General features: G+C 35.1%; 1 protein-coding gene across 2 annotated transcripts in view; it reads right to left on the bottom strand.

The window, feature by feature from the left end:
• Positions 1-429: 429 nt before the first annotated feature.
• insyn2ab (inhibitory synaptic factor 2Ab) overlaps positions 430-18,511 on the bottom strand; it is a 38,977-nt gene continuing 20,895 nt past the window's right edge. Inside the window, exons 4-6 of one of the 2 annotated variants that reach the window (XM_016498481.1) lie at positions 16,777-16,848; positions 643-1,109; positions 430-536 (exon numbers count right to left, since the gene is read on the bottom strand). In XM_016498481.1, coding sequence (XP_016353967.1) covers positions 926-1,109; positions 16,777-16,848 — 256 coding nt within the window. In that variant the 3' untranslated portion in view covers positions 430-536; positions 643-925. Of the gene's footprint in view, positions 537-642; positions 1,110-15,126; positions 15,359-16,776; positions 16,849-18,511 lie in introns of those variants that run through there. The other variant, XM_016498482.1, reaches the window with a different exon arrangement.

The raw sequence follows: 18,511 nt of genomic DNA, 5'->3' as shown, positions 1-18,511 counted from the left end.
CGAAAAAGTTTTTCTTATTCCAGAAATATTGATGGCCCATTATTTGAAGCAGAAATCTATATCATTGAAAGACAAATTACTGTATTTTCATAAATTATTATTATTATTATTAACTTTTTTTTTGAGAACACCAGTGTGTAAACCCTTTTTACAACCTAACCATTTCTAATTGTGCATTCTCAACATTTTCCAGAAAAATATCTCTACAAAGTTATTGATTATTAGTGCATGCAGTCATCTGATTCTGCATTTACTCACTCATTTCATTTCATTCGTTTCATTTATTCTGTCATAGAATGATAATCGATTTTCATTTAAAATTGAAGAGGTGAGAGACTTTGAGAAAGAAAGAAAGAAAGAAAGAAAGAAAGAAAGACTGAGAAACAGACAGAGGTATATCTCAGCTATCAAATCTACTTTATAATTCTCAACAGTTTGTGCTTTGCTGATTAGATGTCTTTGATGTACGGCTCCAAAGTAGTTTTGTAGCAAGCTAGCGTTTAGCTTTGAAGTTTCTTGTCGCCTCTGCAGGGTCCCTAAAGTAAAATTGGATAAATGTAGAAAGAAGAGAGAGATCTCAGTTAGACACTGGAAAACACACACACACACACAGCACACCAACAATCATCCCTGCTCTCTTACCTTGCTAACTTGACTAAACCTAAGGATCAATGTGTAATCCCATTGAAAAATGTGAGATCAGGTGAATTCAGCAGTTCCCAAACTCAGAGGGTTCATCAGAGGGTCATGATTAGAAAACAACTGTTATTCCTTACTAAAATCCAGTCGCTCAGTGGATCCCGTGATGCATGTTCCAAAACGGTAACTAGCAGTGAGCATTTCTCCATATATATCCAATTAGTCAAGCAAAATTCCACTAGAATTTGCCTGTTTGTGATGGTTTCAGGGATCCTGAATCCATATGTTAGAGGAACCAGAGTTTCCATCGCGCATGCTTCTTGGTCACAGTCTTGGACTTGCGTTTGGGTGTGGAGGTGAACACCTCATGTGTGTAAGGCAGAGAGGGGTAGGACGGCTCTTCTAATGGACACAGTCTCTTCATTAAGGGCTGAAGTTTGTCCTCTTGAAGTTTAAAATCTAGTTCCACACTAAAAGAGAAAAAGGGAACATTTTAGGTGAGGATAATGTATAGAGATCATCAAGTCAAGTCAAGTCTGCTTTATTGTCAATTCTTCCACATGTACAGCACATACACACAGAGAATTGAAATTGCAGATTACACAGAATTGTCTGGATGAGGACCTAAATTAGTCCAATTAAAGTTAACAATAAATAAAATTTTACTCCATTCACTTTTTTTTTTATAATTTTCCTTATCTTACTGTGCCTGTTTCATCATCAACATCCCAAAAATCTATTCCAAAGTGCATCAATATATTTTCCATGCAATAACACCCCTGAAACTAATTTCCCTTTCCTCTGACACCACTTTGTCTGTTTTTATATTATTAATATAATAAAATATTATTTAAAAATGCAATATATATATTTTTTAATTTAATTGTTTTTTAAAAGAAAATAATACTTTATTTGGCAAGGATTCATTTAATATATCAAGTGACATAAAAGAATATATTTAAAAACTATTTTAAATAAATGTTGTTCTTTTGAACTTTCTAATCATCAAAGAATCCAGAAAAATATTATGAATGTTATGTTTCCACAAAAAATATTAAGCAGCACAACTGTTTTCACCATTAATAGTAATAACAAATATTTATTAAACAGTAAATCAGCATATTATAATGATTTCTGAAGCATCATGTGACACTGAAGTCTGGAGTAATGACTGCTGAAAATTCAGCTTTGAATCACAGGAACAAATTACATTTTCAAATATATTCAAATAGAAAACAGTTATTTTAAATTGTAATCATATTTCACTATAACTTTATTTTTTACTGTATTTTTAATCAAATAAGAGACTGAGCATAAGAGACTTCTTTCAGAGAGATTAAAAGGCCGACCCCAACATTTTCAACAGTAGGGTGTTTTATTATAATAATATTAAAATATTATTTTGAAATATTACATTATTTAGCCATTGTTTTGCACAATTTTAACAATCAGTTCCCAATGAATGTAATCAATTTTTTTTCTACTTCCTTTTGCAATCCTCTTTCACCCAGTAATAATTTGACAGTAAAATGAGTTGCAAATGCCGTTTCATGTTCGAGTGCTGTCTGCCTTAGAAAATGTCACGAGCGTACACCACCTCATTCCTGACCTCTAACATCATGACTAAGCTGTTTAGCTCAGTCTCAGCGTTTGTTTGTGTGTATTTGACTGTCCTCGCACAGCCACAGTCTGACCTAGTCTTCCCTCTAAAGTCATAATCCCATGACAATCAGATGATTCCTGATGATTGCAGTGGCTAAACTCCCAGATTAACCATCAGAGACAGCTTTAATCTGATCTAAATTAAATCATTCACAAAGCAGCGTCTGACTCATCCGTGTAAAGAACAGAGACAGACAGACCAATCACACACAGCCCATCAGTACCACTCACTTTCAACTGCCCCATTCCTCACTCGCTCCCCTTCTTTTCACTTTCCCGCACTACAAATGAGCGTATTGGAAATCAATGCTGTTTGACTCATCAATTACATCCATTTATAAAAGATTTGTGCAAAAAAAGAGAGCTCTCTAACCAAATTGCAGCATGAGAGTCAATTATGTTTATCTCCGTCTTTACACTGAGGGTTTGTTTGGTTTGTGCTAAGGAGCGCTTGACTATATATGACAATCGAGCCCTTTGGCTTTCATTTAAAGTTTTGTATTGGATAACGCACACATTTCGTTTAATTAAAAGCTGGTGAAACGCAGACGTTAATCGTTCAGTTCATTATGGAATTTTGCACTGAATTTTAAAGCCTTTGAAAATACGATAGCGTTTTATCACAATTCCACACAAACAAACCTTAAACCAAGGACTTTTTCCCACTACATGTGTATCGAGACAACAGAACGCACTAAAAACAGACTAAAACCCTCGGAGACAAAGCGATCTGCATCTCATTTTCAAATCTGTCCTGGATTTTCACAAATGATCAGAAAAACTTCTCTGGCATGATATATTTAGAAGCTGGAGACAGTGTTTGGTTTGTCTATTTACAGAACTTGTGAAAGCTCAGCGATTCTCGGCAGACTCTCTGAGGGTGAAAGAGAATGGAACAGCAGCGTGTTTCTGCTCCGGGTTGGGCTAAACTACGCTTAGCAATTAATCACTGGAAAAACCTGAGCAGTTACCTTGTGCACACTACCAGCAGGGGGGTGTGAAACATATGGGTGGCTGGTGATCAATGCACAGCAAACAATTGCAGGAGCTGCAAACCTGGTTCAGAATGGAGATGATGTTTTAGGATTATCCTAAGAAGAGGATTCTCTTCTGCTATATGGGGTTTTGCAACAACAAATGCAATCAATCTGTAACAGCCACATTCAATTCAAACATCCTTTTTACCATTGAAAAAGGAAAAGTCCTACTATACAAATAAATAAATAAATGTACAAGCTATGATATGAGTACAAGATTAAACTTGTTGGACAGCTTTAAATGGAATTATAAACATTTATAATAATATAGTTATTATAAGATTTAACATTATATAATGGCTGTTTCTACAAAACATGTTTCTGTTAAAAAAACAAGAATGATATATATAATTTATTTTAAGGCCATTAAATAAAAAAATTGATCAAAAGTGAATGTTACAACAGATTTCTATTTCAAACAAATGCTGTTTGAATTTGAACTTTTATTCATCAAAGAATCCTGAAAAAATGAAGCATGGTTTCCACAAAATTAATTAAGCAGTACAATTTTTTTTTTCAACATTAATAATTAGTAATGTCTTTGGGCTCCAAATCAGCATATGTGACCCTGCACCACAAAACCAGTCATAAGTAGCACGGGTATATTTGTAGCAATAACCAAAAATGATAGATTTTTCTTTTATGCCAAAAATCATTAGGATATTAAATAAAGTTCATGTTCCATGAAGATATTTTGTAAATTTCCTACCGTAAATATATCAAAACTTAATTTTTGATTAGTAATATGCATTGCTAAGAACTTCATTCGGACAACTTTAAAGGCGATTTTCTCAATATGTTTATTTTTTTGCACCCTCAAATTCCAGATTTTCAAATAGTTGTATCTCTGCCAAATATTGTCCTATCAAACCATACATCAATGTAAAGCTTATTTATTCAGCTTTCAGATTATGTATAAATCTCAATTTTGAAAAATTGACCCTTATGACTGATTTTGTGGTCCAGGGTCACATATTAGATTGATTTCTGAAGGATCATGTGACACTGAAGACTGGATTAATGGCTACTGAATATTCAGCTTTGCCCTCACAGAAATGAATTACATTTTAAAATACATTTATTATACATTATATTTATACATTTATATTTTAAAAACAGTTATTTTGAATTGTAGTAATATTTACTAATATTACTGTTTTTATTGTATTTTTTATTTTTTGTAACATTCGTGAGTATATGACACTTTCAAACTTACAAACAAACCGTATCCCAAACTTTTAAATTAGTGCGTGTGTGCGTGTGTGTGCGTGTGTGTGCATGCGTGTGTGTGTGTTTGTTCCAAATGCATATAATTTTTTCAAAAAGAACATCAAAGTATACATTTTAATACACACTTTAACAAAATATGAAAATAATTAAAAAATATGAAATATCTAAATATTCCTCACCCAAAAACTATTTGGAAATGAGCAGTTTAGACATTGTGCAAAACATCTCTTTATGTTCCATGGAAGAAAGTCATACGGGTTTGAAATGACATGGAGGTGAGTAAATGAATTTTCATTTTTTGTGTGAACTATCCTTTTAGCTTCCAGTAAATTCACAGGAATTTAATTTGAAATTGATTTTTAATAAAGCGCTGCAGGTATAAATAGGGGGTTGTTGAAAAAACTCCCTGTTGTTAACATCAAATATAAGTGACCCAGGTTCTTGCTCAATTATTTGCTTGACTGTTTTGCTGTAATGCAGAAACATACACACACAAAAATACATACGGTCAAACTCAGGGGGGTTGTAGACATGAAGCTAAATATTTAATCACAGTAACACTGAACATCATCCTTTATTCAGGCATACAAACATTCAGCCGTGAGCTTCGGTCAATGACAGGGTACAAACCTGGCCCGTCAGACCCCACAGATATTATGTTCAAGCACTTTACCGCAGGGACAAACTGTAATAGGTTCAGTCAATGAGAGGCTGTATTAAAAGAAAAGCTCAATCTTGGACACAACAATGTCAAATATATTATGTTCCAGTACGAGTCAAGATAGCAATTGATTTAAGAAGCAGGCCTAAAGGTTTTTATCCGAGTGAGCGGAGGCTGGTGCGAGAGATCAGCTGGATCATTTCTGAGGGTTTTACTGAAGTGAGTGGATTATTATCAAGCTCCGTCTGTAATATCTGCTCGAGCGTCACTGATGTCCATCCCTGCTGTGCACATTGCTGGGTATCTCTGCCACCTCTCATTCCGACTAACCACTCGTCCTCCACCAACCTGACACGTGACCCGCTTGTGTCCATTTGTCTGGATTCATGAGGTGCTGTGAGGACAGGACAGGCTGAAGTGGTGCTGAAGGACGGGGCCCGTCAGGTGACGAATGGCCACATTGTGCTTGCCTTGAGATGGCAGCCGCAGAGTGAACTTGTCCAGTCCACTATATGCCAACAACAGGTGTCACAATCAGCACTTCCTCACTGGCTGCTCTTGCCAGCTCAGGGCCCCAGAACAGAACCATACCGCCAATCCAAACTGTATGCTAATTGTCAATCATCTTTGACGATAGTGGTCCTGACAGAAATGAGATTTTTGGCAATCAGACAATCAGACTTCATCTTGTCTTCTGTTTCCTCTCCTCTGTTTGGTAGTGAAGAACTGATCTGCTTATTATTAGTGCTGAGTGAGCACAGTGTTCAGCACTAGTGAGTGCCGCCATCCAAACTCATGAATGTTCACTCTCTTTAAAAGTATTTAAACTTTTTTTAATTGTTAAATCAATCAATCAATCAATCAATCAATCGATCAATCAGTATTGGTCCCAGACTTTTGGAACCCACTGTATAGATTCACATTTTAGATGTGTATAGTTAATATAGTTAATATTTTCGAATTATTTGATTACAGATTAATTAAGATTTAACTACAGTATCACAAGAAGGTGAACATAAAGATATCGGGAAAAAAACGGAAATTCTTTATTAAATAGTCAAATTGATTTTCCTTTTTCCCCTCTCTCTGATTAATAGTTCAAACACAACATGTTTTCTTAGGAACACTGTTTTAATTAGTAATTAAATTATAACTTCATAAAGTTATAAAATTATAAAGTTATAATTTAATTCTCAATTTTTGACCCCCATTGTCCAACAAAATATTTGAATGCCCTCTCCCATATAGGATATGATATATCCATTATTTCTGCTGTAATTATGACAACGCTGCTTGTTTTCAAACTGTTTTTCAACTTTTTTTTTTACACAGAAGCTATAAATATTGGTAATAAAGTAATTCATTGTGTGATTCTTGAAGTTTCAAGTACTGAACTAATTTTAGATTATTTTATTAATAATAAATTATTAATTATGATATAATAAACCTCCTGCGGCCCTTTGGAAGTTTGCTGAGGCCCCCTAGTGGACCCCAGTCCCATGGTTGAGAACTACTATCAGTTTCCATTCATTTTTCCACTAAAAAAAAGTCTCCAGGAAGGCATAATGCTGAAGGAAGTGACATAATCATGTTGAGAAAACAACAGCACTAACATTAATTAGTATTAGTATAAATTATGTGATGTTTTCTGTGATTAGTTGATTTGTCTCATTTTTAAAAAATTCCATCATGTTTGATTAAAATATATAAATTAGTATGATTTTATAAAAATGCATGGTTAAAAATATAAAAATTAACTTATTAACACAAGTTTACATAAAATGCATTTGTGAGCCCTAAAAATTGAAGTTAGGTTTGTTGTTTGAATATAAAATGCAATTGTCGCTTTCACTACTAACCAAACTTTGTGTGAACGCAGCCATATTTATCACTCTAAAACAAGACTGACGATTGTATTCTGCATCTGTGTGAGCACAGCCATTGTGATTAAGCTGTATTTCTCTGAGCTGCAAGGGTGTTAGGCTGAGAAAAATAGAGAGAGAACGGGGACACTTTCCTACATTTTGAGAAATCATCTGGAGCATGCACAAAGCACACGATTTACCCAGTTTATTCCTGGTTCATAAATACTTAATGGAAACTGACTTGCTGCTTATAATGAGAAATATTGCAGCCTTTGAAAGTGAGAGGAGGATATCTGCATCACACCATGATCACTGATGCACGAAAGATACTTCGTATATACAGATCCAAATGGAACAAACCGCAACTGTATTTGGCACCATTAATGGGCCTTTTTCATAAGCTCCTAGAAGGAAGGATATTGCCAAGCGTCTGTAGATACCCACTGGGCCGCCGTGAGACGTGGCACAAAATAAATGAAGTTGGAAGGAAAAAGGTGCTAAATGCGAACTGTAGGAATACCACAGGGAGTTATCTTGGACAACGTGCAAGAAAAACTGATGGTTGCCACTATTTCAAACTCTAATGGTTATTTTTTTTCCTACTTCTGATGAATGAGTCATGTCTGTCTCCTGTCAGAGCACCCCGAGGACAGAGGCTGTGGCAGGACGGCCACAGGTCGGGCTGTTTGTTCTGTCGCTATCTGTCTCCCAGTATGTGTCCAACTACAGAGGCATCGCAGCAAAATCACACCATGCTGGCTTCAATATTTTGACATATGAGAATGTAAAAATATACAGACGTGTATGTACAATAATGTATACACAGGTGCAAATGCTTTGAAGCGCTTGGGCATGCTGATACTATTTTGCACAGAAGTTTTGCTGTTTGCATCGCCATATATTATGCAGCTGACCTATTTATTTTATTTTACATTCTTCTTATATCTTCACACGACTGGGTTATTTATTTGTCTTCCACAGAAAAGAGAAACGTTTCATTCAGGTTTGGAATAACATGAGGGTGAGTAAATAATGACAGAATGTTTCCTATGATATTTCTATTAAAGCTTTAACAGTGACACCATTAACTGCCAATGCAAGGCCTCATCCTGCAAAGTAGGCTTATTTTTAACCAATTTGTACACATGCTCAGCTTTGAGAACATATTCAGCAAGTCTTATGGTTCAGTGAGGAATTAAGTCCTAGGATTATAAAGCCGATGCTGTTTTTGCCATATGTTCTGGTGCACTGGTCATTTGATAAGAATCTTTGTAGCCATGTTCTCTTAGATACGCGTGCCAAACAAGAGCACAAAGAATTTGAGCTTAGTTGAACTGATGCAAATGTGAAATGAGAATCAAGCATCAAGACTCCACAAAAGCGCACTAAAGGTTCAGAAAAAAGAAATGCCCACAATATATAGTTTGGAAGTTGCTTATTATACTCACTATACACACAGCTAAAGAAAATCAGGGTCATTTTTTTAATTGGCCCATTTTTGCATTTTACACAAAACTGCAAACAGCAGTGCTGACCTTTTTTTCCTAGAATACCTTTTTAATCTGCTATTTGAATCATTATTTTTAATTTTCTTAACAAGGTTGCATGGTTGGACTCTCTGTAAATCCATATTAGCAGAAAGGTGCTTAGCTGTTCATGAATATTTCTTATGCCATTTTCAATACATTTAACAGTAAATAAATGTACAGATTAAGGCCAGTTGTGTAGCACATAGAAAATGTATGTAAATGTATAAAATTGGGTGAATAATATAATATAATATAATATAATATAATATAATATAATATAATATAATATAATATAATATTACATTACATTACATTATAATGATATATACACTGTAATATAGCATTTGACACAAAAACAGTTCCAATGTAGTATTCAAAGTACTCAGTGTCTTAGTACTCAAAAGCTCACGCAAAGCTTTCACTGTTGCCAATGTTTGGAAGAGAAATACACATTAAATACTTTGGGTTGAAAGAAGGACGTGCCATTGTTTAAAACAACAATGTGGCACAGTATGCTGCAGACAGCTAGTTGGTTGTTTGCTGGGAGCATGCTGCTCTCTTACAGTGCCTTCTGTGTTCCTTTGAGAAAGTTGTGATGGAGGAACAGCAAGAGGTATCTTACACCATGCTGGCATCCATTTTAAACCCTGTATGGGTCATGTGGAGTACACTAAATGAACAATGAACTTTGACCTTTATATATATATATATATAATATAATATAATATAATCGAGAGACTGTTGTTTAGTGCTGCATCTCGTCTTTAATGAGAAGAGGAAGCAGTGGTTGTTGCTGGTTACTGTATGATGTTTGAAATTGCGAAATGCCCTTAAACTGCAGAACGTTGTGTTTTCTAATAAACATGCGCTTTGCATATACTGTATTCTGACAGCGCTGCACAAGCTTGTGGCACTAGTTGCTTGTGGCATAAATCTGCTGTTGTCAACAAAAAGCACTGAGGTCTTCCTGCGGGTTTCCGTCAAAATAAAAGCTGAGAAAAAGCAACTCCATCAACATTCATAAATGTTATTCTAAGTTATATATCATAATGTAATTTTACTGTTGTTCTGTCAAATAAAATAAAAAAGACAATAATAATGATAATAAAAATTACAAAAGCTCTATTAATACATTTATTATAACATTCACACAAAGAAGTCTCTTCTGCTCAGGAAGGCTGAATTTATTTGTACAGTAAAAAATATATGCCTGATTCAAGAAGGGGGTCAAAAATGGCCAAAAAATATTATTTTCCTAACTTGTTAATTTTAAGTTAAATTGTGCTTTATTGGTATAATGTCCGCTAGAAAGTTAAAAAATGTTCAGTGTTAAGTAAATATTTTTAAAATTGTTGTTTTGTAATTTATTTTTTCTTTGAAAAGCAAAACAAAACAGTAAAAAGCACATTTTGGCTATTTAAATTATATTTTAAATGGCAAAATGAGGTAAAAACATGAAAAACCATGTTTGGTATTCAGCCTTTGGCCCAGTGTTTCATTCTGTTCGGCTTCGGCCAAGAATTTTCATTTCGGTGAATCCCTAATGAGCAGTTATCTAAATGTCCTTATACTACAGGGCCGTTGAATGCTTGAATCTGATTGGCTGATGAATGTTCTAAGGTGTGCATTTATCTAGGGAAACGTATGGCGAATGTAGTTCCAGGCAACTCTTGACCGCATTGCATGTCCATATCACTTCGCCAAATGATTTCAGTACAATCATGACAACTCTCAGAATAACTTAGCATGGTAATGTTTATGACAATGTTAATGTATTTAGTCTTGGCGGAATAGATCTGCTACGCTGCTGCTGCTGGTTATTGCTGTAGTTGTAGATTATTGCTGCTGCTGCAAGCAAGTACGGGAACTTGCTACTGCGAATGCATAGGGCGATACAGTGCTGTGAGTATTTAAGACATACTGCTGCTGCACACTTAGCATATAAAATAACCCCCCAACAAAGCTGGAAAAGAAGATAAACAAAACCGCTGAAATATGTACGCTGCTATAAGATTGAAAGCATACTGCTTCTATAAAATAACATGCTTGAAATCATCCCTATAAGGCAGAAGAGAGATGAAAAGATAAAACCCCCCAGAACAAGCAGGTCTATTGCCAAGACATATGTACTGCTGCTGCTCCGGAGAGCCATGAGACTGTGTGTTTGCTATTTATGTGAGCCTGGGCCTGCTTTGCCGAATGGCTTAACGCTAGTGAACTAGTGGTCGACCGATATTGGTTTTTTGACTGCCGATGCCGATATCTTGGAAAGCAGGGTGGCCGATGGCCGATATAAAGCCGATATAATTGTATTTATTTTAATTAATATTTAAGAAATTAGAAATCATTTGAAAATGGATAAAAAAAATACATTTGTAAAATAAACATACTTATACTTTTAAAGCACACAGTGACAATTACATGAATATGACAGTGGGCAAATGCATAAAGCGCAGCATAATTTGAAATCATGAATTTAATGTTTAAAGCATTCAATTCGCATGGACCGAAAGTCACACAGCAATCATGCAGGTCACATGCAAACTTCACAAGATCTCACAACTGGATTAGACTAAGTTTGCAAGGTTTGTGAAATAAAATTTTCATTAGCCATTCAAAGATTTGTTTAAATGATGTAAATGCGTATTTGCTGAATGCTGACGGCAAACGAGAAAGTATTATAATGTTTGCCTTTCTATTACTAATAATATAAAAGCAATCATTATAATACTTTTTGTATACATTTTAATTCCTTTGTTTAACAGTTCTATCAGATTATTAGACAGACTTCTATCCATATTAGACAGAACTGTTAACGACGACGGCAAACAAGAGGGAGAATGTGAGTACTGTGCGCTCAGGCACTGCCGCTCTCAGCGCCATCAAAATAAAAGTCCCGCATCGAACGCATCGGCAAAACAGAAAAATGTATCGGCCGATGCCGATATTTGAAAAATGACAAATTTCGGACGATATATCGGCCTTGGCGATATATCGGTCGACCACTATAGTGGACTATTGCTGTGTGTACCTGATCAGTTGACCAGATAGTTTAAACTAGTGGCTTAGCAATGTGAACCTGGGTGCTGTACCCTTAGGTTTATTTAACTAATGACCTAAATAACTATGTGTGTCTGAGCCAATAACTCAAACTTACCTAGGTAGAAATGCACACTATGTGTGTCATTAACAAACAGGAATCACGTTGTGGGCCGATAGATGAAGTAACCCCCAGCAACCACCTGACTCAGGCTCAAGTGACCTGAGCAAATAGTTTTAAATTTGTCATTCAATAGTAGTCATTCATCAATGTTACTGCAATGGAAATACTTACCTTTAAACTATTAATGAGCTAACAAAAGTATTAATCACATAAGCATAAATCTCTGTACACCCTGTAGTTGTGGTGTCATATGCCCAGAACTAATTCTGCCTAAAAAGCAGCTGCTCACTTATTTTGATTATTTAAAATATTTGTATGCATATTAAGACAATAATGTTTGCATTGTATGATAAAATCATAAGCTAAATGCGTGGCCAAGATGGTCTTAGCAAGACACTACAGTGACTTTATTTTAATGCAGTGTCTGCTTTGTATGCTACTATGCTGTAATATTATTGCTACACTGCTTTCTGATTTTACTGTACATACTGCTGCTGTTTAATTTAATCATGACCAAATAAAAATTTACAACATAAAAATGCTATGCATACTGCTGCTGAGAAAATTTATATTCTCGATGACTGAATGCCAATGCTGCTGCTACTGCTTAAAGAAACTGAACTTCTGTAAGCTCCATTAATTAGGCATCGGCAAATGTCTCATTTTTTTTCTATCACAGTGTCTACACCAGACGCGAGCGGCACAATATAACAAAATCAATAGAACCCAACACAATGCGATACGGCCATGCAACAATTCCCGACGGTAACCAAAGCCCTATTTGCTGCTTCCACGTGTACTGTTTCAGCGTGGCACCGTGATCACTACCAGCAAGCTTTTCACTGTACCCTCACGCAACGACATTGATTATTTACTTCTGCTACTGCTGCTATTGATAATATTCACTAATATTTCAGTACTGAGTTGTAATACATGCTGTTGCTTTTAATGATAATCGCAATGTTGTAGTATGAGTACTGTGCGAGCTACTGCAGTTATAATATGTAATCAGAATTTGATAAGCATAATCTACAGCTGCTGCACAAAACCTGCTGTAAGCCCTGTTGAATAAGCAAAGAATAAAATGCTTATTTCACCTAAAGAGTTCACTTACCATCCATGCATTATCACTGAAATTTCATGCAGCTAAAGTACTTTCTGCTGCCACTGCTATATTAGCAATAATAATAATTGATTTGCTATGCAGACTGCTGCTTATATTGTTTCTAACATTGCATCTGATTTTGCTATGCATTCTGCTGCTATTATAATTCGCTGAAATTGCGATCTGAATAGCTATGCAAACTGCTGCTACAACTGCACAAAAGTACTTAGAATTACTATAAGCATCTTTATTAAACAAGCAAATGCAAACAAATAATGCCTATTTCGATTTGAAGAGTTCACAAAATCTCTGTAAGCCCTGTTAAATAAACAAAGTAATAAAAGCCTAATTCATTTTAAAGAGTTACTTACCCCATGTGTTATCACTGAAATTTCATGCAACCAAAATACTTTCTGCTGCCACTGCTATATAAGCTACAGTAAAAATTTGACTTGCTAAGTATGCTGCTGCTAATATTATTTCTAACATTGCATCTGAATTTGCTACGCATACTGATGCTATTAAAATTCGCTACATGCAATCTGAATAGCTATGCATACTGCTGCTACAGCTGCACAAATGTACTTAGAATTGCTAAGCCCTTTTATAAATAAACAAAATGCAAATAATGTCTGTTCGCTTTGAAAGTTCACTACCATCCATGCTTAGTCACTGAAATTTCAGCAACTACAGTCTATCTACTGCTGCCGCCACTAAAAATATTATTTGATTATGATTTGCTATGCATACTGCTATTAATAATTCACTAATAACGCAATTAATCTAAATTTCTATGATACTGCTGCTACACTGCATGAAAGTACTAGAATTGCTGTAAGCCCAGCTGAATAAACAAATAGTAAGTTCCAGTTTAAGAGTGTCCTACTATTAGGCTACATTGTACACAGGCTACTGATTGGAAATGATTTATTATTAGTAGTATCTTTATATTTTAAACGAATTCCTGATTACTTATCTTTAAACTATCACTAAACATGACTTTCATAATAAACTCTTCTCTATCGCTGAACCAAAGGTAACGAGTAAAATAGAGACGTGGCCCCTTTAAGAGTGAGCGCTCCCTTACATGAAGCGGAAGCAAGCTCATGCATCATGATACTCTCCACAATGGCGGTGCGCCGTTGCAGACAGGATAAGTAGGAGAAAAATTGTTGAATAAAGTCTTTATTTTTGTTTTCTTTTCGCACAAAAAAGTCTTCTTTTAGCTTCTGAACAGTACTTTTGACCTGGAAACATTTCAGTTGCATTGTTGTCTATGCAGGGTCAGAGAGCTCTCAGATTTAATCAAAATTATCTTAATTTGTGTTCCGAAGACGAACGAAGGTCTTACGGGTTTGAAACAACATGAGAGTGAATAAATAATGACTGAATTTTCATTTTTGGCTGAACTAACCCTTTAAAGTTTCGCTATTAGTAGAGAAGCTGCTGAACACTGTTGAGAGACGCACAGACTAATGTAATTCAAACGCTTAATCTCTCTCTCTCTCTCTCTTATAACTTGAACTATGAACTGCATTAGTCTGCTATCAACGACTCAAGCCTCTGTTACCAGGTCTAAAATGACATTTTGGAATTAGCAACGGAGGTATTGAATGAGAACTTACGCTACGCCTATGTCCTGTGTCATCCACTGGAACGCCACTTTCTCATGAACATGAGTACATTAGTTAGCGGAGCTAGAGATTACGGTTTATAACGGCCTTCATTAACCGGAGCCATGTGGAGCACTTTTTATGATAGATTTATGCACTTTATTGGACTTCTATTGGACTATTGAATATCAACAGCCATTCGCTGTCATTATAAAGCTTGGAAGAGCCTGGATATTTTTTTTAAATAACTGAGATTGTATTCATCTGAAAGAAGAAAGTCATATACACTTAGAATAAATTGAGGGTGAGTAAATTATAGGATAATGTTCATTTTTGGGTGAACTGTCCCTTTAAATTCTGTTGTTTTATGCCTGAAAAACCTCAAGCACTGTTTACTTTATTTAGAAATACTTAAAAGCTGCATGTCATTATTTTAATTTAATATGTATTAGTTGAAATATTACTATTAAATGCAATATTAAAACGCTATAAATACATATATTTTTTTACTGTGAATTCACAATTTTTACAGAAACTGGTGAAATTTCACTGGTATTGGTATCAGCTACTGAAAGTGGTTCATGATAACCCTATAGTGTAGAATGAAGTGTTTTGTCTGACCACACACACACATACAGTAGATTCATAGACAGACTGCTCTGATTCACTAACCCCAACCAAAGCTAGGAGCACCTTTCCACTCTTCACCACCTCATCACTTTGGTAACTATGACAACCACATCATCCTCACCAATACATGTCTCTCTCTGTTTCTGCTCAGTATTCTTCTCATACCAATGTCACAGCGTGTCCTCTTCTGTAAGAACCTTCCAGTAGTAGGTTATAGGGGATCTCTGGAAAAGGCATTGAACTGCAATTTAACACAGCTGTTTTGCTCACCCAAACCCACTGTCTTTCCATTGTGAACTGTTCCTGAGAACCAATTATAGCTTTTACAAATCAGATCCTTCAATTTCATGGTTTACTTAACAAACGGAAGCACCCCTGAGCAGAACGGATGAATATTCACGATAAACATACTAACAATCAAATAAACAGTCTTTAATACAGATGTAAGCAATAATATCATATCTCACTAGTGCAAAATCTCTGATTTAAATTTACTTTTTATTTGTACTTTTCATAAAGTCTCTTTAAGGGATTGTTTAACCACAAATGAAAATTCTGGCAATATTTACTCATGTTGTTTACTTATGTTGTTCCAAATCTGTATGATTTAAATAGAAATATATAATAATAAAAATATAATATAATATAATTACATATAGTAATAATAATATTTATTTAAAAATAATATTTACAGATTTCATTATTGATTTAAAATTCCTTAATTTACTAATTACACCTAAATAATCAACATTACCAATTACTATGTGCATTAGAGTGTACTGTAGTTTTTGTGAATGTGTTTTATCTCTTCTCTATAGTAATGTAACTCCAGTCCTCTGGGCCGGTGTTCAAAGAGTACTGACATGCTGATACATATCTGTGTGTATTTGACTTCCCTCACTGTGCAAACTGAATTGCATATTTTTTATTTCTTTTCTGACCCAAGTAATGTATTCCAGGGTCGTCTGGTAGGCGGTGAAATGCTGCATTTGTCTGATGATAGATGGCATGCCTTTATGTACATGTCACTGCATTTGATTTCAATGTGTAAATGAATTAATACAAAAATGCTTGAGAGGCAAAATGTTTGTGTTTTGCTCCCACGTGCAAGCATATCGCTGCAAAACAAACATTAATGAATACATAGCCATGTGTATGTGTGTGTGTGTGTGTGTGTGTGTGTGTGTGTCCATTTAAAAGGAATGGTTATGTTTCTGAGAATCATACAATTACACTTCACTTGCATTGAAGAAAAAAAGGTCTAGTTTTACAGTTTCTGAGTGGATTTTTCAATCGGTCTGTTAAAAATGTATGAAGTCCATATGCGGGATGCATCAAAGGAACTCAGTCATGATATTTTTCATTTTAAATTTGAAAATTCTTATTGGTAGAAGAGCTCAGGCTAACAGCACAGATTTTATACTTTTTAGTTCTTCAAAGCTTTACTGCAACAGAGACAAATTTGACAATATGATTGGACACTGCAGTTGCACTTGTACAAATGTGTGCCTTAGTACGCAAAGAATCTCTGAATCAAGGATTCAGATGAAACTTCAAAATGTACAATGAAAAAAATAATAATTCAACAAGTATAAATATGTTGGCCAAGCTGAGAGATTCAGATATAATATCAGAGACTCACCTGTATATTATGCAGGCACTGTTACGACATGTGTCACAGTTGGCTGTATCCTGCCCAGTTCGATAAGACAGTCTGTGGAAAAACAGTGTGTGATAAATGTAGCATCTGGAAACAGTAGAATTCATTAAACTTAAAGGGATAGCTCAAACAAAAGTAAAAATTCTATCATAATTTACTCATGCTCATTCCAAATTATTCTATTGCAAAAAATGCAATTCCTTGAACTTTCTGTTAATCAAATATTAATCAATACAACAGTCTTCAAAATTGGTAATAATAAGAAATGTTTCTTGAGTACCAAATCATCATATTAGAATGATTTCTGAAAGTTCATGTGACACTGAAGACTGGAGTAATGATCTGAAGATTCAGCTTTGCCATCACTGGAATAATTACAATTTAAAATATATTAAAATAGAAAACATTATTTTACAGTATTTTACTAATATTTCACAATGCTGTTTTTATTGTCGTTTTTGATTCAAAACAATGCAGCTATGCTAAGCATTTAATTCAATAAAATGTTTTCATTGATTTACAGCCTTAATTATTTCTTCTGCGTTGGTGTCTTTTATTAACACGGGGCCTCTTGCAGATTATTGTTTTATTCTGCCCTGCGCCCAGGATTTCTATACATTATTTCATGATGGAAGACACCAGGATTGAATTCCCTGTATCTATCCACTGTTCATTTGTGGCCCTTGGGCTTCAGCAGCATTAATGTATGTACAAGGGGATGATAGATCATGCACTAGCCTGGCATACTTGAAGTGGTTTTGATATATTATTTGTGTGCTAATGTGACACAATGCCTAGCATTTCTCCAGAGACAATAACAGGGCTGCACCCAGCAGCCATGCAGTTATGCATTTTCATTAAAGCTTAATGAAAGCCTAATTGGATCACTTTATTCCTCTGAGCGCTCAAGTGTCAGGATGGTCATTGATATTCTGCATTCAGTTCGATCTGACGTTGCTGAGGAGTTCACGGCGACAGTGGTTACACACATTATGTCCAAACGTAGAAGAGCGATGTTTTGCTGCAGCAATGCAGTCAGCACGAACAACACCTGAACTGAGCTTTTACTTTACTTGCTTATAGACTAAAATAATATCTTTCCCTGTCTGCTCAGAATCAGGGCACTACGTCATGGTAGGAGAGAGCTGTACTTAAAAGGAAGAAAATCAATATGTTCAATATGATCTGGAATAAATAGGAATGAGATGAGATTGAACCCTTCCACGTGGCAGAAGCACTCGAGAAGAAATATCCTAAAGGTCAGGAAGGGCAAAGAATTATTGGCAGTCAGGGTGACTCAAACCCATGTGATGATGAGGTCTGTTGGAGGTGTGTGCTAGTTCCTGTGTGTTTAGGAATGTACATGAAAAATCTGTCATCATTTACTCACACTAACATCGTTTCAAACTTGAATGATTTTCTTTCCTCTGTGGAACACAAAAAATATATATTTTATAAAAAGTGGGGTCCACTGTAAAGGTGTGCGATATTTGTTGTCTACGATAAAATTGTAATTAACGATGTGTGAGCTGACAGCATGTTACTCACATTGTGAAATTCAGTGTTTCAGAACTGAATGAATCTGCATTTTTTAACAAAATCATTTGAGTGAATGATTCAATAATCTATTCATAAAACTTTGTTTCTGAATGAATCAGTGATTTTGAACAAATTGCTTGAATAAATGATTCAGTGACTCCACTTGCGGTTTTGGTTT

The sequence above is a fragment of the Sinocyclocheilus anshuiensis genome, unplaced genomic scaffold, assembly GCF_001515605.1.
Source record: "Sinocyclocheilus anshuiensis isolate Anshui unplaced genomic scaffold, SAMN03320099.WGS_v1.1 scaffold446, whole genome shotgun sequence".
NCBI classification, from domain to species: domain Eukaryota; kingdom Metazoa; phylum Chordata; class Actinopteri; order Cypriniformes; family Cyprinidae; genus Sinocyclocheilus; species Sinocyclocheilus anshuiensis.
The sequence above is the reverse complement of the archived record's forward strand: the minus strand, read 5'-3'. Positions and strand labels throughout refer to the sequence as shown.